This window comes from Heliangelus exortis, chromosome 6 (assembly GCF_036169615.1).
Source record: "Heliangelus exortis chromosome 6, bHelExo1.hap1, whole genome shotgun sequence".
NCBI classification, from domain to species: Eukaryota; Metazoa; Chordata; class Aves; order Apodiformes; family Trochilidae; genus Heliangelus; species Heliangelus exortis.
The window spans coordinates 34,324,688-34,347,728 of NC_092427.1; the positions used below are offsets into that span (position 1 = coordinate 34,324,688).

The window sequence follows — 23,041 nt, forward strand, 5'->3', positions numbered from 1 at the left end:
AGAACCTAAATTCCATATTTCATTCATGTTCTGGGTTTTCAGAATTTTAGTTTGTTTATGCTGTTTAGTGAAATAACATCTGAATCAGAATTCAGTAAAATATGAGTTGCATATATGTAAAACTAAATCACAAAGACTGAACTTTTCTTCCTTGAAAGCTGTTTTCAAAAGAGCCTCTACAAACCTTTACTTCTTTTTCTAGAAAGCATTGTGCCCCTTTACAAGCTTTCTTAATTCTATCTTCTTGCCATTGATGACCTGCCCCCAGCTTCTGTATATTCAGAGACTGGAAAGACTGCAGTAGTGAAAGCACAGAAATAAAAAGTGAAATTGAAAGAAAATTCTCAGTGAGGACTGACTGACTTTAGTGGATGTAGGGCTGCATTTGTGGAGATGTGGAAAAATTTATACTAGACAGAAAGAGAGGTGAAGAATATTTCACTTTCCAGCTATAGATCTTTTTCTGAGTTTAGGTTTTTCAGATTTCACCAAATTTACAACGAATACTTGTTGTAAAAAGAAATATTTAATTCCTATTTCAATTTACTGTATATTTATCCAAGCCACAGGTACTGAATTACATTCATAGCCAAACCAAGGGAAACCATCACTGCTATCCTAACATGGTGCATTTTTTTTCCTTTTTTTAACCAGACATTTAATGGTTGCTCAGTTTCTCCAGATAAGCAGAATTTCCGCTTCTCTCTGGATTGCTAGAGACTGTGACCCCAGCTGCTTCCAAGTTGTGTCCTAATTATTTTGACTGATTTAGTGCTCCTTTATGTTTTGTTGTTTTTTAGGAGAATTATGGGTTTAACAAAATAGAGGTGAGAGACAATGGCAATGGCATCAAGGTGTCTGATGTTCCAGTTATGGCAATAAAACACTACACCTCAAAAATCAGCTCTTCAGAGGACCTTGAAAGTCTGACAACATATGGTTTCCGTGGGGAGGCTTTGGGGTCAATTTGCTGCATATCAGAGGTAAGCACTTGCTATAAATGTCTCTGGCCTTCTGTGTTGGGATATTTGTGTGTGTGTTGCTGTAAGTTTTAATAAAATAACAGTTCAGAGGCTTTTAACTTGTTCCAGCAGCCTGCCAGGGTTTTGTTTTCTGAAGAGTTTTGGCTTGTGTGTGCTGCCTTTCTTCTGCTCCCCAGAAGTTGTGTTGAATGGTTAGGAAGCAGTGTGGCTTCCTTGTTAGTGGCAGTCCTGCCTTTCTGTCAGACTGGTCACAGCAGTGCTTGATTTATTTCCTATGTCAGAATAAGTTTGAGACAGATTGCTCAGTGTTTTCCTTTGTATCAGGGTATAGATCAGTGATTTTTTTAGGCTTATCCTCTCAAGTGTTACCAGCAAATGTCATGTCAAAGAGTATGGCTGAGTTTACAGCTTGAATCAGAGGAACAACAGATGGTGGGCAGGAGAAACCATTTCAGGGAACTGGTAGCCCACATAGCTACCATTCCAGTAATGATTTCTGCCTTGATGTTATCTGGGTTGATCAGCAGTCATGGGATCTTCCTGGGCTCTGTGTTGCTCCTTGACATGTGTATGACTGCAGTTGCTCAAACTTTCAGGTTTGTGTGAGTAAACAGGAACCTGCTCCCTGGCCTGAGTCTGATCCATGTGTTTGTGTTAGAGGATTGACACTGTACTGATACTTAGGATTTAACTTATTACCTGGAGTCACTTGGTTCAAAAATCATCTGAAAAGTGCTCAGGAAGCTAAGGGCTCAGCATCTGTCTCTCCCACTGTGCTCTGCCTTTCTGTGTTCATGCTGTGCCAAGGCCAAGTGTTGGATTCTTTTTTCTAAGTCTCCCAAGCATTAGATCCTGCAAGAAGATCCTGGGATCTGTGTCTGATTAGAACTCTCAGCTGTGGAGGTCAGGAGAGGTGCCAGAGCTCAATTCCTTGCTACCTTGGGCTACATCCACATCACCCTAAGCAGGAGTGGGTTGTGTGTTTGGATGGAAATTTCCAAAGATGCTTTCAGAAGTGTTGGTGTTTTGACAGAGAGTGACAGGCCTCAATCACTGGGTGCTTCTCCCAGTGGTCAGAGCAGGATGCCAGGATGCCATCTGTCCTGTCCTGGGCTTTTAATCAGCTCTGTGGTACATTTCATAAGAGATGGGAGGTGGCCTGAGTGCATAAAGTACTTTAATAGGTATTGCTTTAATCCTGGGATCAGTAATTATGTTAATTAAGCACTCTGGCATTCATTGCATTCTGCCTACCCAAACAGCTCCCTGAAGTTTCAGTTAAGAGGTACTTTACTATTGGACCTTAAGTAGGTCTGTGATATTGTTGCTTCCAATTAATCAGTTACTGGGGTTTATTCTCCAGAGGTATGGCTGAACTCTGAATCATTCATATGAGACACTAAAATAACCCAAGATATCCTGAAGCTCTCTCTCTGTGATAACCTTTTTGCCTTTCAGGTGGTTGAAGTGCAGTGGTTCTGTTGTCCAAAGTGCTGATACCTGAGCTCAGGGAATTGTGGCTTTACTGAACTTCTGGTGTATGACTGGGCTTGCTAAAGGCAATCCCTGTATCACCTTAACAGCTGACAAAACATGCTACTGCTGGCCATGTTTGGGTGTGGAAAGATACTGTGCTGTTTGGTTGTTAGCATTTATTAGATTTGTGGAATTTCTCATGAATTTAAGTTGTCCTTTCACAGAGGATGAAAATGCAAAATCATCAATTGATTTAGTTGCTTATTTAACCTGTGTTAGAATAGGTGATAGGAGTGGGGAGTTGGCATTGCTACATTTTCTGTATTAGTGTGATAGAAATCTTAATGGCTTTTACTTAAATGGATGAAAAAATCAGTATTAATGAAGGATGTTTTTGTGACTAAGAAGCACCTGTAGAAGAAGAATTTTCTAAACTAATTAATTCTTTTAGATCAAAGAATGCAGTGGGAATAATGGCAGCAAGCTTTATCTAAGCTCATTCTGAACTTTGTGAATACTTCAACTTTTTTTTTTTTTTAATAATTCTTTTCAGGTTTTGATCACAACCAAGACAGCTGCTGATGATTTCAGCACTCAGTATGCTTTGGATAGCAATGGGCATGTAACTTCTAAAAAGCCTTCCCATCTTGGACAAGGTAGGATGTCTTTGTGTTCTGACAGAGGTCCTTTATGTTTCTTTGAGGCTCAGTTTGATGTTGACCTGTTCTGTACCTGAAGGCTGAGTATGAAATCTTTGCAGCTTGTCAACATTTCTTGCCTGTGTCAACTGAGAACATGTTGTTATCCTAACAAATAATATGTCTTGGAAATTGCTTTAGATAGTAATTGTAAACCAGTTTCTCCTTCTCTGATTCACATCTTCAAGCTGACAGTGGAGAGAGAGGCTATAAAAATTTGATGCCCCAGGTCCAGGCAGACTTAGCAGATAAGTGTAAGAAAGGTTTGTTCAAGACCAAAGTAACGTTCCTGTAAGTAGCAAAATCCTTCCTTAAAGGAGGAAGAGTTGCCCTGCTGCCACACCAAGGAGCTGAAGCAGCATGGCTGTAGCAGGAAGCAAAGCCACACAGTTCTTTCTAACCTGCAGGAAGGGTGTGACCCTGTTTGTGTGGAAGATTAAAGGTTGCCCTCAGCTCAGAGGTCAGCTTTGGTGGTTCAGACCTGGTGGAGGTTTGGGGTGCTATCAATTTGTTTCTCTGCTCAGCTAATTGTAACTCAGGCAGGACCGTTATGACCACACCATGTCCCCACATTGTCACTCTCAGAGGCTGCTTGGGGGGCTACTTTGACTTCACAGCCTACTGAGCAGTCATTTTGCAACACAGCTACAGAAACTGTACACACTCTCACCACTGTGTATTCCCCAAAGAAAAGTGATGTGCTCCTTGCTTTTTAAGATTTAGACAGTAGCATTTGCCATGGCTGGAAAATCCATGGGTTTCATTGCCCTGTCTTTTGTCAAAATTGTTAAATAATTGAATTCTGTAACACATTTAACACTTCATAATGCCCTTAGAGGCTAGAAATTTATGTGATTGTGTTGGGAGATGAATATTCCTCCTCTTCATATGTTCTGTGCCAGGGGTTTCTGGCTCTTCAAGTGAAACCCTAAGGGCCTTAATGGAGCTCAGTGTTCCTTTGCCTCCAGATGTGTCTGGTTAGATCCTAGTGCTAGTTCTTGCTACTAGTCTAATCATTAAAGAAAGGGAATTATAGCTCTTGAGTTCCATTTGTACTTTTTTTGGGGTAGGATGACTGCTAATTTGGTGCATTTCTTCTCATACTAATATAATCTAGGTGTCACTAGGGTCTATATTGTGTAACAGCTACATACAGACAGGTATCTTAAATAAAAATGAACTTTTCTCAATATCCAGTTGGTTGTGTGTAATTTCTCCTTCTTTATGTTGTCACCTGTTTGCAGGTACTACAGTGACAGTCCTGAAGTTGTTTAAGAATCTTCCTGTAAGAAAGCAGTTTTACTCAACAAATAAAAAGTGTAAGGAAGAACTGAAAAAAGTCCAAGATCTACTGATAGCCTATGGTATCATAAAACCAGACCTGAGAATAACCTTAACTCATAATAAGGTAATAATGAGCAGCCTTAGCACATGTAGAGGTAATAAAGAGGTTTTCTGCCAGCTATCTTAAGGATCAGTTTCTTATGAATTTATGTTGTTCATCTAATACTTACATCAAATCCTTAATTCCTAGGAATTTTCTTCTAGGTTTCTTTTGGACTTCTTTCTTCCCTTCAAAGATGTGTATTTATTATGGTTATGGATTTTGATCTGAAACTTCTACATTTCAGGCTCAGATTTGCCTTTTAGTCTGTTCTAACAGATGCCTGGGTAAGAATATGAAGAATAAAAGTGATTTTATGTGGTACTGGTATAAGATTTATTTTACATGGTAGGGATTAGTAAAGGTGGTGGTGTTCTGCAGGGCAAATCAGTGAGACCTTTCCAGGCCATGGGGCCTCCTGATCAAGTGTTAACCTGAGCCAACTGAAGAAACTCTCAAAATTAAAGTTATCTTCTCTGGATGGACACTTAGGCACATATAGTTAGCTTCCTGTGTTTGAGTCACATCATCTCAATTCAATGGTGGTTTTGTTTAAAAAGGCAAAACAGTTAAAAAGGAAAAAAGGCTACATCAGTTGAAGCAACTACAGTAATGTAAGTACAGGCTTTGGTTGAGCCAAAGTGCTTTGTTTAGAAAGATTTAGAGGCTGCTTGGGGGGCTACTTTGACTTCACAGCCTACTGAGCAGTCATTTTGCAACACAGCTACAGAAACTGTACACACAGCACCAGAAATGTGACACACTGAGCAATTCTCCTTTACCTGACTCCAGTTTAAAATTAGCTGATTTTATTGGCTGTACTCTGATTTTTGGCACCTCTGAGAGAAAAGCAAAAGAATTTCCAAGTTGCCACAAAGTAGAGAGTGACATCTCGTGGCCACAGCCCTCAGCACTTATTTTTTCTGTTAGAAAATGTTTTTGTTTGTTGGTCTTACTTTTTGGCCTGCTTGTTGAGCAAGTTTGAGTTACTCTATCAACCAAACATTGAAACTTCAGTTGCTCTGAAAAGGCAACAGATTGCTCATCCTATTTTGGAGTTGTATAGCATGCTCTGGTTATATTTATGTATTTATTCCTAAATATCAAAGTGTAGATCCTGTAGAGAACAAAACCATTCCCTGTGGCTACAGAGTAAGTATTCCAAAGCTGAGTAAGCATAGCTACTTTAAATCTTACTTCACTGGGACCTGAGAAGGTTTGAAACCAGAAATCTTAGGTTTGTGGATTTCTTACTTCATGTTAAGCTCCCTGACATACCCAATAGTGCTTTCATGGTATTGGTCCTAAATATTGATTAGTAAAACTGATTTCCTCTTTTGTTGGAGGTTTGGGTTTGCCCAAATTGTATTTGTAATATAATTTTTCTCTGGTTAAGCTTGTTTTTTATTTATCATTATTGGCCACTGCAAGGACTTAGTTTGTTGCCAGTACCTTCTGTGGATTATTTTTCCCCCCTCTGTGGCAACTGTAGCTTCTTACCTTCAATTTCAGATCTTAAGTGTGATATACTGTGTTGGGAAACATGTTATTTATTTTGGAAGATGGTTGCACAATTGACCTTCCTGAACTAGACACCTGTTTCATGGTTGCTTACAGAGTTTGCAGGAGCTCCTCTGATCTGTTTGGAAAATCCTGTTGATGCCCCTGGGTGCTGGCAGAGGCATGGGAATGTGACTCCTCCATGAAACAGCAGTGATCTGGGGGAAAAGTGGGAAGAGGAGAAGGGGAGCAGCAGTGAAATTGCTGCTGACAAGTTGCAAATTATATATATATATTTTCAATGGTATTTTGGTTCCATCCTCTTTGGTTAGACCTATCTTGATTGTATGCTTATTTTAATACAGTGGCAGCAATGTACCAGATTCACTATATTTATTTAATATTTATCTAATTAAATCATTAATATTTATTTACTTATAATACATACAAGTTTCATAATACTTATTACAATAAAGAGAGCAGCTTGCCAGTAGCCATTGCATGTTGGCTGTGATCATTCTTCAAGTGCACAACTGGAGTAGGTGAAACAAATCAGTCCAAAAGAAATGTTGTCTGCAGGCAGTTTGTATCCACTGGAATGACAGAGACAGCATCTCCATTTTGCAGTGCTGGCTTTATGTTCATTTAATTTATTTAAGAGTAAAAGGAAACGAAGGGAGGAACTGCTCAGTCATGTTTCAACACGAGGGGTCGCTCAGTAGCTGCTGCTGAGCTGGGAAAATCAAAGGCTGAAATTGGAGAGTAAGTGTAGTCTGTGCCTCTGCATACAGAAATACTTTAAAATAGTGTGAAAACGTTAAAAAAAACCTTGGGAGTGCAGATTCCTGCGTTTCTGCTGCTGGCACAAAAAAATTACCACTGCATCATACCTTTTAATAAATTTTGGAATTCCAGTGCTTAGCAATTTTCAGCTTGTCTTTGTGCATCTGTTTTACCATAGTATCACAAATCAGGAATATTCATGGGTTCTTTTCCTTCAGTGGCTCAGCAGTATTGTCATTAAAATTATTAATTCAGATCAGGTGTTTTTCTTACAGTCATACTCCAGTATCTCTGTTAGACTAGTACTCTGCTCATTAGGGCTGTCTGATTTTTTTTATTTTTAAATTGTGATTTATTTAGTTTTTGTGGTGGCTGTTGTATTTCTGTTTGAAATTCAGGAGCACAACTTTTTAGAGTGGCTTTATTTTTCATGGATCTCAAAGAGTATATGTTAATTTTTTTTTTAATTGCATATGCAGATTATTCAGGGGAGTTTCTAGAATCTCAGATTCTTGAGGCTGAGCCAGTACTTTCTATTGCAATGGAAGAAGATGTCAGGATCAGCCTTAGGAGAGCAAAAAGGTAGCAGAGATGAGGTATTGCAGAAGGAGAAGAAGAAAGATGGGTAGAAGGGGTAGTGCAATACAGTGTGTTTCAAAACTCTTGAAAATAAGTGACTTTAAAAAAAAAAAAAGAAATTCTTTAAAGTCCTGTATTTTATTAAAAACTAAAAAGAATGGAAGAAGGCAGAGCCTGGCTTTGCAATGGGACAATATAAAGAGGCTGAAACACTTGTAGAAGTGTCTGAGGTCAGACATCTGGAAATGGTTGCCTAATTGGTTCTAGCAGAAACTGATTTTTCAAATTCAGGCATCTTACTGAGCTCTTGAATGCAGATTTGTGTTTAGGATGCACAACACATTGTGTGTTTCCCTCCCACCCTGTTGGGTTTTCCAGTGGTCTGTGTCTCGTGCTTCTGGATGAAAATTCCAGAAATTTTTTCTTCCTGCTGTGCCACAGTTCGTATCTGTGCTAGTTCAGGAAATATCACCATTAAGCATCTGATTTCTTTCCTGTGAAGAACCACAATGAGTTCTTCCTGCCTTTGGATTGTTTTCTGGGAAGTAAGAAAAGAGCTGTCCTTGTATCAGTCCTGCTGGGGTCCATTTGTTGTGTTGGATCTGTCTTTCCCAGATAGAAAATATTCAACTGCTCTTTCTGCTCAGAATGTTTTGTTTGCATTAGCAATAAATAATGAATCACTTTGCAGATCAACCTTTGAAGTACTATTGCTATTTTGACAACTTGGATTAGCTAGTGCTCCTTCTTTTTATGAAGGTTTATCCTGCCAACACATTCTTTGAATACTGATAATGTTGATCCTCTTGCCAGTATGGTTATGTTAGAAAGAGGTATTTTTCTTCTTTCATCACCATGTTCCTTGAAAGCATATTGAATAATGAGACAGCCAAATGGAAATAATTTACATGAGTATTCAGCAGGTTTATTTAAAGTTAACATTATCTGAAGGCGTGCTAAGAACATTCCAAAGTCAGCTACCACTTAAACTGCATCAAACTCTTCAGCACAAAATGCCATGTTCTAGTCACCCATGAGCTCTGGCTGTATTTTACCCGAGGTGGTACAGGGTAAAAAAAACAGTTTTCACACTCTTCACTGTTAACACCAGTAGCCCTTGACTCAGTCTTACAAGCCCCTGGTGTTCAAGAAATGCTTTTGTGTGCTGAAAGGCTGATTGATGGTATGGAATGCATCTAGTTCTAGAATATTCTGTTCTAGTTCCCTTTATTCAACAAATGCTGAAATGAGCACTTAGTAACTGTACCTGTTTTAACAATTTCAGATATTATAGGGCTGAACAAATTATGGCAACAGCTGGCTTAGATGGTGCCTATCAGCAGGTCATACCATACACAACTGGTCCCATGTCTTGTGCAAAGCACAGGTGGGCTGTAAGTAGACTCAATAAATTTTCCAGTTGCTGTTGAGGAAAAATCTGCATAAGGGAATTTTTTCAGTGGTTTTCATGCATAATATTTTGAAGCCTTGGTCACACACAGTTCTGTCAAGAACTGTCTTGGGTTCTTGTTTTGTGAGAGAGGTCCAGGTGAGAACTTCTGGATGCAAGAGATCCATTTTGAAACTACTATTATAAGTTTGGATGATATTCTTCCCCAGGTCCCTATTGTGATAAGGTATTGACCTAAAGGATGCCATCTTAATTTTTTTTTTTTCCTTATTGAAAGTCTTCTCTTATTTCCAAAGTTGGATAATCCTGACCTACAGTCTGTATCCAGTAGTCCAAAACCAGATTGGTTTCTGTGTCTGTGTCCTCTGTGAGAAGTGTGTTTTGAGATGGAGTAAGTGCATTAATTTATATATTAAAATTTACAATTTTTAATCATGGGATTGTGCTTTGCATTCATTCATTTCTCCTCCACATTGCTTCATGTTGAAATCTGCATTGAGCAGAAACAGCAGCACTTAAGCCACTTCTTGAGTTGGAAAGGTTACTCTGTTTAATGTAACGATGATAAATTAAGTCCCTCCCTAATCCATGTGTCTTAAAATATAAAGAGGAATTATGATTAAGAATCTGCAGTGCTCTGCAGCCAACCTGGAATTTAGCTCAGCCTTTACTTCCACTCGTTCAGTGGCTTTGCTGAGAAAGTCAAACAGAGAGTTAATTATGGTGTTTTTTGTGCTGAGGACACCTGTCCACTAGGAAATGCGCTGAGACCCTCAACTCAATTTACATCAGCCAGAGAACAGCTGCCAGATGGTAACTACTTTTGGTCACTACCAACCTGGTTGAATTTGAACTGGTGACCTAGAGGTGAAATGCTTTATATCCTATTACTAATTCCCTGAGGTTTCCAGTTTCTCATCCATCACTTTTTTCAAATGACAGCACAGTATATGTCTGTAATCTCAAAACAATTACTGTTTCACATATGCAGTGCATGTTGCTGAATCTGAGATTGCTGAATCTTTAGCTCTTGCATGGCCTTCACACTCACTTTGTACACTTAAAGGTTAGTAAAAAGGGATGTTTCCCCTCTTCCTTGCCATTGTACTTTGTCACAGTTAGGTGGGCTGGTTTCATTGACCACTGTTTTATGGAAGGCTTTTAAATCTCTCCTTATTTAAATGGAATTTACTCTGATGATGTACATCCTCTGAATGACAATTTAGGGGTAGAAACTGTGATTTTTGCCAGTTGTTTATTTGTTGGAATGCTTTATGTTTTGGGTTTTTTTTTCCTGCTGTGGAACTAGAATTTCTCTAAACACCAGCAGCTGAACATGTGTGGTTAAAGCATAAAAAAAATCGACAAAAACTTACTCCCAACAGTTTTAAGTAAATCTTGAAAGGCTCTGGAAATGTGTTACCAAATGAAATTCTTTGGCTCCTTGTAGTATGTTAGCTTCTCTCCTAACTTAACCTCCCAACTCCTAATTCCAAGCACTGTGTGATGCTGAAGAAAGCCTTTTCATTGAGAGGGTGCTCTTGTATCACAAAAGGGAAATCCAGGCAGGAGCTGTGTTGGAATTTGTGGGATGAATTATGTTGTGGAACATTGCTGTCTTTCAACAGTCCCCCTTGATAGCTGTAATGGCTGTTGCCCCTGGGATAGACAGGTATGTCAGCTGCATCTGATGAAGGGAAAAATAGTGCCTTGAGTTTCTCTGTTGCATGCCTCCACTGGTAGGTGTCCCACCAGCACTTCCAAAGTGGATGGGACAACTGATTCCCTGAGGGCAAGTATAAAATACATGGGGGAAATAATTATTGCATTATTTTTCTTTAGGCTGAATTGAAAACCTGCAATGTTTTCTCTTTTCAAGGGAAGACTGTGCAGGAGCTCTCACTTCTCAAGGCTGAGATTTAAGGAATGTGGTTAAGGCTTTATCTTGATCATAGCTGGTGGGCTTTCTTCCACTGCAGAGGACATGCCAACCCTTGCAGGTAGATGTGCATCATAAGTGGAAGAGAATATATACATTGCACAAGGTGATGTCTGTTTGTTTCCCTTTGGCTTAGTTCAAACTTCTGATATTGCTGCCTGGCTTTGTTCCTGGTTTTATGCTCTCTTAACAGGTAGGCAGGGGTGTTTTCAGTTTTGAGCTAATAAACTCCTAGGTTTTTGAGCCAGGAAACCTAAGGACCATACACTGGCCCAAAGAGGTAACTCTCTTCATTGAGATCTGGGATTGCCAGGCTTTTTGAAGCATGTCAAGCAAAATAGGAAAGACTGTGAAATACAGTTCTCTTTTTCAGAGCTAACTCATGTTAAAATACAGGTCATGTGCAGTCCTTGCTCTGCTCTGCTTGTACAGCCTTTAACTGTATAACGTGATAAATGGCACCTCTTCTATCACAGAACAAATAAAGAAAATTGATGGTTTCTGGGTAGTAAAAGCCCACTTTAGGTTAGTGCTGTCCTGTAGTGATGAGGGAAATGGGATGAATCTCTTTAAGTTGAAGCATCATGGCTGTACAGTCAGCAACAGCATCCAGTGCCCAGCTCCAATGAAGATTTGTCTTTTGTCTGTGATTGCAAATCATTGTGGCTGCTGGTAGAAGTTCTAAAATATGAAGGATAGTTAAGGATGAGGAGTGTCTATTTGTTTCCTCTGTCTCCTCTTGGTGTCTTTGAGGAGAGAGAGAAAGAACACCTCTGATTCTGGGACCCCAAGTGGGCAGAGGTTGCACGCTTTTTTTCCACGCTTTTCAGGCAATTCTTCTGTGCCATGTGTGTGCATCCTGAAATAACAGGGATGCCTTCCCCATGTGTGTGTGCATGTGTGTTGTCACCTTCCATGAAGGTGTGCCTGTGTCCTAGGGCTGGAGAAATACAGACACAAGACAGACCCACACGTACTTCTGTCTATGTGCAGTAGATTTTATATACGTTATGACATTTTGTAAGATCCAGATCATGTAATCCCCTTCAATGAAACAAGGAGGGGGGTGGGATATATTTGGCTAGCTCTAGCAAAGCCTAAGATGGGCCATATGTAATAATATATCTTTGAGTAGGCTGTTTCTGCAGTGTCATCATACTGACTAGAATCAGATTCTTCCTTGGCTCATCCTGGACACCCGCTTTATATGACCTAGAAAAAAAAATAGAGGGGGGGTGGTTGTTGGTGTATTTTTAGCTAAACTAAAGGGTATAAGCAAGGTTAAAAAAGTAGGCTATTGCAGGAACCTCATGGAAACAAGCACTTTTTTGGATAAATGAAATGGAACAGGCATTGTTTCTTTCTGGATTTTTTTCAGTGCCTGTTGACACATCTGGAGAGTCTAGAAAAATAAATTTAATTGCCAGCTCTCCCTATCTTGTTGCTTCATAATGTGCTGTCAGAGTTAAAATGAACACACAATCTATTTTGTGTTTACATAGTATAGAAAGTTAGGAGTTGCCTGGCCTTTTTAGTACGTAGGCTTTAATTTAACCTGTTGGAGGTAACTAGTTCCTAAAATTTTGTCTGTAGTTCTGAGTATTAATACCTGACAAATATATGACTACATAAAAAAAACAGGCCCTGAACTTGCTAGAAGTGGATACTGTTAATAAGTTTACATTTAATGAGTTCTCATTTGCCACAGCTTTCTTAGGACCACCTTACTGAAGTGATCTTTTCACAGTATCAGCCATTCAGCAGGTCAAGCAGTGTAATAACCTTGCATTAATCAGCAGCTAAGATTTATATCTGTACCTGAGGCATCACACTAGTATAACCTAAAATAAACAGCATGATGTTTATATATTAGTCATGTAACAAGTGTCTTTCTCAGTTTGGTCACATGCATTTAATTTAAAACAGCCAGTAAAGAAAAAATTGCTTGGCACTCTGTGTTTCCATTTTAAGTCATCTGTTTTAAAATAGAAGCAGTACAGGATATGTTTTATAAGAGGAGCTCAAAAGAAGAGGACAAATTCTTTCATCACTCCAAAATGTCGTTGAGGAGATTTACAGCAGGTGGAGAGGAGGGAGGCTGAGGGACAGCCTGCTTTGGGCAGCCCCAGGCTGTCCTTGGCCACTGCCACACTGGGGACTCTCCCTGCCAGGGCTTTGGACACCCAGCCTGTGGCTCTGCTTGCTGATTTCTCCCTTTTGGAAATTCAGTTCCCACCATAAAATGCCCTTTTTGATTGAGGGGTTTGTGCTCGCTGTAGGGTGACTGAGCTTCCATCCTCCAGCACAGGGTGGCCAGGCTGGTGGCTGGGAGAGGTGAGTGAGATGAAGGCAAGGACTGAAAATGCTTCACAAATAGTGCAGGGTGTACATGGAAATGGAGAATTAAAGATTTGGGGAATAGTTTTAGGTTGGACAGTCTCGAAGCTTTACTATTCCACCTGTCCTGTAGGAAGGGAAGATCATTTTACAGGAGCACCGTGTTCTTCTGTGGAATTCACCCCTCAAGGCCAGCAAATATCCCACTGGACAGGTGGAATTTTAAGGCTATGTATTGCATTTCTTGAGATGGGTGCAAATGTGTTCTTTGCTCTCTCACCGTGCTTTCACATAACATCCTGTACTAGAATACTGTGAACTCATTTTGAATTTGTGGGACACCTAGCACCTATTTAATACATCAATTTTAACCAGCACTCTGGAGACAGATTTAAAGTGCAATTTTCTGCATTTTTTTTTCCTTTTCTGTTGGAATATCACACACTGAAATACACTCTGTGAGCTAACAGTGACAGAAATAGATATAAAGTGAATCTGAATCTAGCAGTCTCCGTTGCCTAGAAGCAGAAAGCTAACTAAGCAAAATATTTTTTTTTTTGTTGATCCACTGCAATAAGTCAGCAGATTCAGAGTTAAATTTGTGTCTGTTTAGTGCAGGACTTAGCGTTAGTGAGAGACAAAATTTCACCTCCCAGAGCAGCTGATACTGCTCAAGTGGACTTGCAAGGTAACTCTTGATGCAAGTTGTAGTTCATACTGCCCAGCTGAATTAATCTTTGCAATAGCATTGCAAGAAATGTAACTAACTGCAGATATCCTTTTATCCTTCTTTTACAAAGTTTTCATCAGACTAAAAACTCCTTTTCTTATGAATACTTAGAAACTGCTTTCCTTTCTAACTAGCAAGTTTGTCACAAACCTGGGGTATCCAGATGAGAGCTACGAATGAACATCTAATAGCCTGATTTCTGCACAAATGGCCTATCTCTTGGGTATAAGTACTGTGAGCATTGCAGTGTCTGCCTTCACATGTTGCCCACCATGTCAGAAATGTGTTATAACCCCTCATTTTATGTGGTCCATAAAGGCATCTAGTCTGCTGCTAGGTATCTAAGAGAAGCAGCATTTTTATTGATTTGTTTTTAGCAATTGTTCCAGGTGCAGAGGGCTGGATTAGCTGTCTAGCATCCATACATACAAGCTTTGATTAATTTTCCAGGCACTGGGAGTCAAAATAAGCAATACAGTATGAGACAACCTGCCCAAAAGGACCATATCGTGTCTGTTAACACTGAAAGTTGTGAATGTAAGAGGGTCAAAGTACAGAATGTTACATATACAGTATGTGTGCAGTTGCATAGACATGTTCGTAGACATGACTTGAGTTCAACAAATATAATGTCAAAAATTTGACTCTGTGCCATTTGTTTCAGGCAGTTATTTGGCAGAAGACCAGGGTGTCAGATCACAAAATGGCCTGTATGTCAGTTCTGGGAACAGCCATTATGGGCAGTATGGTACCTTTTCAACACTGCTGTGAAGACCCTGAGGTGAGTTTAAACTTCCTTCTTCCAAATCCACATAAAGCCTGGCAACCAAGAGAGCAAAATCCATATTCAAAAAAGAAGAATATGGATTCTTTTTTGAGAGACTGTTATCTCCACGCTGACATCTGATTAATGGGGATGATGCTATTGCTGGCCTCCCTGCAAAATTAATTGGTTTGGTGATTGAAAATCCACTCCAAGAATCATCCAGTGAGGACTCATGTGGCACTGATCAAATGGCAGTAAAAACAGTTGTGATGACAAATGCAGAATTGCTGATTGCTCAGAGCTGTCTAAGTTGGGATTCCTGGCCCACAGGCAGGTTGTGCTCTGATTAATATGTAAGCATTTTCTTTCAAGGAAATACTAGGTAGTTTTCAAAAAATTAGTGCACTTGGCTTTCTCTGCTCCTCTTGAAAATGAGGGACTTCCCTGTGACATTCTCCTGTGTTTAATACTTCCAAAAATTTTTTGCTTTTCGTCCATTTTTATTGGAGGCATTGTTATAAAAAGGAGTCTTGCTACTGCTGGTCCTTCAAAGTTGCTTTTTTCTGTATCTTACGGTGATAAATCTTGGTCAGTCACATAGATGAGATGGATCACCATCTGTGAACTCAGAACCTACCACACTCCAGTCAGTGTCCTAAGCTGTGTTTAATGGCATTGTCCAGACTTCAGTCTTGAGTTTCAGAATGCTTGTAGCATACAAATGCAGTGAAACAAGGGAGGAAGAGCAAAGTTGTCCTTGTAGTTAACAAAGTTTTAGTTGCTTATGTCTGAACAGAACATCCAGAGTTGTTATTACCTGAACACAGGCTGGATGTGCCCCACAGAGCAAGTGCAGGGGACTCCAAGGGGAAGACATGGGGGTATTTAGAAGAGCCTGGCTTGAAGGAGGCCCTCAGGTTCTCACATTACCTCTCTGCTATATCATGAGGCATCCCTATTCCTTGAATAGAAGTTGGGGAACATTCCATCTCTCTCTGTCTCTAAATAGTGTGTAAAATACCACGTGCATCAGTTGTAGGTGTGCAAGTGACCCATGCATATTGCTCAGGCACAAATCTACATTCAGAAACCATGGACATTCTACATTCAGCAGCCAAACACAAGGAAATGGCAGAATTAAGGTTGTCTGTGGAATGTTTTCTTTCTTCCCTGTGTAGTGCAGGTGTTGCAATAGGTATTTAATGACAAGGCATATGCTGCTTTTTCCCTTCCCATTAGGTGCATGCCTCATTCAGTTCACAGGCCAGAGGGCAGCCCTTTAATTCTTTTCCTTTCCTACTGGCTCATTCTGTACCTTCATACTTCTTTGCTGCAAAGTCTACTCTGAAGACAGAATAAATATTGCTATATCAACTTTTTGTGAGCTATACCTTACTAACTGTGGAGTTAAAACTTCTGTAACAAGTGATTCAGGGGTTTTAGATACTGGCTTCCTTCAAAACATCTCCATTAGGAGCACTGAATGAAACAAGAACAGATGTCAAGCTAACATGCAACATCAGGAATTACTGGTAATACAGAAAGAAAACTAAAGAAATAAAAAAATAAAAATAGACCCAACTTTTTGCATCTTCAAAAGAGTATCTCTGCTTTTCATGTTCCTGGTCTTCTAAATGGATGGATTTATTTTAGCTGAAAACTTTCACACAGTGAATTTCCCCAGTCTTTTTCTGTAGGGGTTAAGTTTAGCAGATAGTCATGCCACTGGGAAAAAGATAAGTACTCAAGAAAAGCATTCTACTGTCCACTCAGCACAGTTATATTTTAATACATTTATAGGTAATGTTATTAATTTTGAAAACAGTTGCTCTAATTTAAAAGCAAAAATTTTGTCATATATTCCAGTCTATAATTTTGGCCCTATATTTCTCATACACTTTCATATATGAGAATTCTAATTCTTAAGACTGGTAATACACTTTCAGATATGAAAATTCTGATAATTAAGACAGGGTTTGAAAATTGTTGCTAACTTTTAATGAGCATACTGATATTCTACATGGCTTTAAATAGTAACAGCAGTCAGCCACTTCTAAATCAGGCAACCTCTTAAATGAGTTACTTAGAGACTTTCAATTTTGCTTTAATGTATATGAAAATACTGATTGAAGTCAAAGGCTTGTACAAATATCTGGGAATTAGCAAAGGAGCTTGGAGCACAGAGAAGGAACGTTGAGGGAGGATGTGCTAAAGTTGCGGAATAAAATCTTGAAGTGCTGCATGTTGTTTTCTGATAATCATCCAACAGATATTTGACACCTCTTTAACTTGACCAGTGGTGTTTGGTTCTGTGGGACGTTGCTGACCAGAACACTCCAGCTTTAGCACAGAATGCTTCTTACAAGGTCAAGAGGGAATAGGGGAGCAGGGAGCTGGGGTGACGTAGATGCATGGGCAGGGTAGGCCAAACCCCAGGGATTTTAAATTCTGTTTCAAATGCATGGTAATTTGGATTCTATTAAATACAAGTGGGTTCTGCCAAAAGCAAAGCTAACAAGGTCTGATTTCTGTGTTCTGTCATCTGCCCTGCTACCAGAACATTCTCCTGATTTTCCAAAATCTCCATCCTCACGATGGCTCCGTGTTCCTTCACCAGTCAGTCTGGGTGATGTGTGGGGCATGATGGGGGCTGGCTGGCACATCAGTGCTTAAGTGCTGATGGATCTGGTCTTTTGAGAAGTTACAATTGCCTTTTCCTCAGTAAGGTCATTATCTTGAGGCTGTCCTCTCCAAACAGCTGTCAGTTACCACAGAAATTGTGGAAATATAATACCTTTGGGATTTCTGCTTCTTCGTCAGATTGAATTGAAATCAGTCCAACAGTTTCAGAGCTGCTTGGTGGGGGGAGAGGTGATGGGACAGGCAGCACAAGTCATCTGCCTCCTTTTGACCTAAATAAACAAAGCTAAATAATCTCAACAGAAAAATTTAAAAGCTTGGAGTGAATGTTAGGTACTGGAACTGTGTGAGATTCTGAGGCTCCTTGGCAGTGCTGTGTGCTCACAGGTTCTGTTGCAGTCTTTGAATCGTGGGTGCTCAGCACTCTTGAGAGTCAGATGATTTGGGTACAGGTGGCATAGGTAAATTTAGGTGCCCTGAATAAATGCCCTGTGCATGCCTTGAGCTTGTACAGGGGTTAAGTTGGCAACCCTACAGTCCCCAAGCCTAAGGCAGGCAGCAAATGGTGCAACTGGCAGTCTAAATAGGAAATTTCTGGATAAATTGATCAAGGAATACAGATACAAATCTACCCTTCATAAACTCTTTTTCTTTTTTTTTTTTTTTTTTTTTAAAGTACATTTATTCTTGGTGTCATAACTTTTAAGAATGACCTGGGCTTCTGTAAAATTTCATTCTATTATCTCACCTGTATAAAAACCTTCTCTGTGTTCTCTTTTTAAAGACTTTTGTACGGTATTTGTTTTATCACTGCAGATAAATCTTTCTGGATTTCTCCCAAAAGCTGACTCAGACAGTTCTTTGACAAGCCTTTCAAGTTCAGAGAGGAGTTTTGTTTTTATAAATAGTCGTCCAGTTCATCAGAAGGAAATACTGAAGGTAACATTCTCTGGCTTTTTTATTCATGAAATAGAAAGGTGGCTTCTTTCAGGACAGAGATATATATGCAGTCCACAGCCCTCTTACTGCAGGAAATATTTGGAGTATTACAGGTGAAGATTCTAGCTTTTACAAGAGAAAACTCTTCCACAAGTCAGATGCTCCTGGTGCCTCAGTTCTGTTCCACTTGTGCAGTCACTTATGACCACAGAGCTCAAAGTTATGTTTATGACTTAAAAAAAATGTAATTTCATATGCCCTATGCAAGAGACCAGAATAGTTGATTCTTCCTTTGTGTTAGCCTGCAGAAATACACCTGTATTTTTTTTTTATGAGGGAACTTTATGTGGTTTCTTCTAAGAGAATTCTTCTGAAAACAAAGATTTTGTTGACTTGTTGCTGTGGGCTTATCAAGCAAGAACCAATGCTTTCCCTTTAAATTTGTGTATGCATTGGATAAAAATGAAAGTGATAGTGCAAGAGCACTGGCTACAGCTAGGCATTGTGTAGGCAGAATTTGATACTCTTGGGTTTCTCACACTACTGAACCTTGGAGCAGGCTTGTTCTCCCAGTCCTTGCCCTCCCTAGGGAAGAAAATCATGTTCATGCCAAAGTGTACGTGTAGGTTTTAAAGTAGAGACAGTGAAGTCAGTTGGCAGGCAAAGCTTTGTAAATGTAAACCCTCAACCTGGGGTACATTAAGTGACAAATAAGGCTATTCCATCTCAAAGCAGTATTTGGTGTGCCTGGTTCTTCTGGGAGTTCAAAGCTGAGCTTGAATGCCATGGCAGAGACAGTTTTTTAACCCCAGAGCACAGAGGTCTAGTTTAAGGTAGGATGAAGAGTACTATTATACAAAGCAAAAATTTGTTGCCCTTCACTTGGGGCTTTTCTTGTAGGAATGCAAGTGGTGGTGTTCTACTAACATTTTTTTTTTTTTCTCCTGTTTTTTTGGCCAGCTGAGGATTACAATATGCCTGTAAGAATACATTTTGATGGGCTTGGAAAACAAACTTACTTTTATGTTTGTGCTCTGTATGGAGAAGAAGTGCTGGTAGACTTCATATTATTACATTTCAGTGCCAGCTGAGGACAGTTTGTGGGAAGGTTAAGGTTAAAATAACTTGGAAGTCATAGAATCGTTTGGGCTTGAAAAGACCATTTAAGGTCATCAAGTCTAACTGTGAACCCAGCATTTCCAAGTCCACCACTAAACCATGTGCCTCAGCATCACATCTACATGGCTTTTAAATACCTCCAGGGATGGTGAATACCACTTCCCAAATTTAATGCTTTTTGAAGAATGTTTAGGAATTAAAAATCAAAGGAAAAAAAAATTAGTATGTGGCAGCTCTTCATTTTTTATGCTTTTAATTTTTTTTCCCTCCTTAATATATTCTTTTTCTGGGTCTGAAGGATCCTTGATATGAAGTGCAAGGGTCTTTATTCAGTCCTTCTGGTTAACAAGACCAAAATTCTGAAACAACAAAATAATTATTGTAGTGTTTTGGATGCATTTTTGGGAGGATTACACAAAGAGGCAATAGTAAGGGCAAACAGAGTTTGAGAAAAGCTAAACATTTAGAGTTGTGTTACTTAAAAGAGAAAATTAATGCTGTTTTGGGAAAAGAGCAAGTCTGTGGTGCAGGTTCTCCTTTGTCAAACAGGCTTTGGTTTGGCTGAAAGAGACAGCAGTGTAGTTGCATTTTGTAGAATTTTCTTTAAAAAGCAAACAAATAGTAGTATTTGGAAATAGGTGTTAGAGTTTGGGCATATTGTACCTTTTCCTCCAAGTGTGATCAGTACATTCATGCAGAAGGTTGAAGTAGCTACTTAGAGGTTGCTTGTTGGTTTGTGGTTGTGGTTGAGTTCTTAATTCAGCTGTGAAGATGTTGAAACAACCATTAACCACCCATTTGGTGATTATTCCAGCACACATATAGACCCACAGAGACCTTTTTAGCATTCCCTGAATTTCAAAAAACCCCCAGCCCAACAAACCAGTTATGCTTTTATAATGTCAAATTTTATTTCTCTGCCCTTGTGTCAGTTTTATTGCCTTTACTGACATCTCTTTATTAAATCAATCTGCAGTTAATTCGACAGTATTACAGCCTGGTGATGCACAGGGACTGCACTCGTTTATATCCTGTTTTCTTTTTGAATATTACTGTACCTGCCTCTGCTGTGGATGTGAATTTAACACCTGATAAAACTCAAGTTTTACTGCATTATAAGGTAACTCGGGTTTTAATCTGCTTTTGAACTGTCAGCCTTTTACTTACAGAGCAAAGTAAGGGGCTTCTGGGACTACTGAAATATTTGAAAATAAACATTGATAGTTAAATGATAGCTTGCCTTTATCACAAGACTGTTTTGTTTGAGAGGTATTGAACAGGTTAAGTGGAGGATTATTCAGAATTAGTTTCCCACTTGATTTCAAACATCATTTTCACCCTGTCAGATACTTTTGTGTATTGGTTTTTTTTTCAGATTATGCTGAATGAAGCTAAATGGCATTATGTGTGTCCCTACATAATTCTTATGCAAATTCCTAATTACACTAAGTAATCACTTTTTAAATGTCACATACTTAAAAGTGAGAGGAGTTAATATCTGGACAAAGCAATGTTTTGTCATTATATGTGGAGTTAATAACTTTTTAAATGTCACATACCTAAAAGTGAGAGAAGTTAATATCTGGACAAAGCAATGTTTTGTCATTATATGTGGAGGTTATTGCTGACATCACTTAAGTTTCAGGGTATCCTCTTTGTATTACCAGGACCTGAAATTCAGACCATACATACCCATGTTTCAGAGCCTATGGAGTTATAAATTTCTATAAACCCACTTCACTCAGTAGCACTTTGTTTTAATAATGGCACCACAGAAATAAAGAAGACTACACAGGCAGAGTGGTTATTTAGAGTGGTTGTGGGTTGTGGAGTGTATTAATCCTCCTCTTCACTGCAAGTTTCTCTGTTAACCTTATAAATGTACTGCCTGTAGAATTCACCAGCATTCTCACACTTAATCTAGTTGAAAATTTTCCTTTGGCATTAGGAAAAGGCTTGGGTTTTCTTTTTTCTTTTAAATTTAATTATTTTCTTTTATTTTCATTTCTGTAATTTGGTGCAAAGCTGCTAGAGAAGCATGCACCATAAAAGCACCTACATGAAACACACTTAGATGAAATGGGATGGTTTTGATGCATCTGTCTTGACTGTAAGCTTCTAACTCCCTCTGAGGTGGGAATAGCTTTGCCTCATTCTAGTTTAAGCAGTCAGTACCCTGTTAGAAAGAAAGCAGGTAACCCATTTTGATATCAGAGCAAACAAGTGAAGCACAATACCTTTTGCAAAATACTTGAAGCTAAAGGTGTCCAGTTCAGAGTCTTCTTGAGCATGTGTGTACAACTGAAATGCAATCATCTGGCCAGATTTGTCTAAATAAAAGAATATTCTCAATGAAATCACTTTGGTTATTGTTCTAAATTCTTGATATCAGTTACATTTTCAGGTGTGCTTATGTGTGTGACTTCTCTGTTCTGGTTTTCCCCCCCTCCCCCCAGGAATCTGTCTTACTTGCTGTTGAAAATGTGTTGAAATCACTGTATGGGCCACTACCTGCTACAGTCCCTGGTGAAAGTAATAAAACAGATGTTACCTCAGAAGACATGTTTGTTTATAGAGCAGAACAAACAGATGTGGTTGTTAATGAAATGGGACCATCTGGAAACGATGATCTACATGCTCATACTTCATTCCTTTCATTCAGCAGTGATGTGCAAAACTGTCAAGCAGGAAAAAACACAGAAATCTGCTTAAATCATCAGATGTTTTCTGGTGATAATGCACACAGTCGCCGGGACAAAAAAGAGGTTTCTGAGAGTGATGCTTTACCAGACAGCTCTTTAAATTTATTGTGTGAGGAGGAACAGAATGGACAGAATATGACAGATATTGAAAGTAACAGTGTTCCCCTGGGCCCCAAGTCTAAAAAAGCTGATGAACATCTTTTGAGTTCTCATAATACTGATGAACTAGAAAAAAATGAAGAAGCCTTAGTCCCTAAAGACTTCCCTGAAATCTCTGCTGATAGTTGGAGTATGGGAAGTGGATTAAAAAGCCATCTAGGAGACAACCTGGAACCTGTAAAGATTTTGATTCCTGAGGCTGGAGGAACAATTGATAACCAAAATGATGTTGAACAAAAGGAGCCACAAACCTCAAATCAAAGCATAAAGAAAAGAAATGTGATAAGTGATAAATTTGGACAAGTGACAGCTTATGACTTAATCAGTAGTAGAATAATAAAGAAACCAAAGTCTGCAATTGGATTTTTCACTCAAGAATGTCGTCCAAAATTGATAGCTGATCATCCAAAGACCAGCATGGAGGACATCCTGCAGAATGTAGAAGAGCAGTGGAAGAATTTGAGTGAAGAGGAAAAAAAGAAGTAAGTTTTCAGGCTGTCTTGCTCCTAAATCTGGTACTTACCAATGAGTCGCCTGTAGTGAATTAAAAAAACTGTAACTTCCCAGAAAAAATAGAGCAGAAAAGTACTTCTTGCTTTTCAGGATCCTCACTGATATTGTGATCTTGCCCCGTGTGCATAGGTGTGCTGCTGATTTGAGTTCCTTGTGCCAGTATGCCATGCAGCAGCTGGTAGGGAGAGTTTGGCTGAATTGTTATTGAGGTAAAAGAGGAGAAAATGCACTGTCTGAATCCTACAGAGTTCTGTTTCCCAAGGGCTGCCTGTATGTTGTCACTCCTGATGCACTGTCAGTGAAAAGCAGCATAGTGATGGATGAGGCACAGTATAGTTCCTCCAGAGCTTTTTTCCCAACAAGCAGTTCTTTTTTTATTGCTA

General features: G+C 39.2%; 1 protein-coding gene across 3 annotated transcripts in view; it reads left to right on the forward strand.

Moving 5' to 3' along the window:
• PMS1 (PMS1 homolog 1, mismatch repair system component) overlaps nt 1–23,041 on the forward strand; it is a 50,067-nt gene that overhangs the window by 8,448 nt on the left and 18,578 nt on the right. For all 3 annotated transcript variants that reach the window (XR_011726592.1, XM_071747805.1, XM_071747806.1), the window contains exons 3-9: nt 801–983; nt 3,013–3,115; nt 4,402–4,565; nt 14,485–14,601; nt 18,043–18,165; nt 20,261–20,404; nt 21,741–22,627. Coding sequence is in view for 2 of the 3 variants with exons in the window: in XM_071747805.1 (XP_071603906.1) it covers nt 801–983; nt 3,013–3,115; nt 4,402–4,565; nt 14,485–14,601; nt 18,043–18,165; nt 20,261–20,404; nt 21,741–22,627 (1,721 nt within the window). In the remaining variant the exon portion in view is untranslated. The remainder of the gene's footprint in view (nt 1–800; nt 984–3,012; nt 3,116–4,401; nt 4,566–14,484; nt 14,602–18,042; nt 18,166–20,260; nt 20,405–21,740; nt 22,628–23,041) is intronic.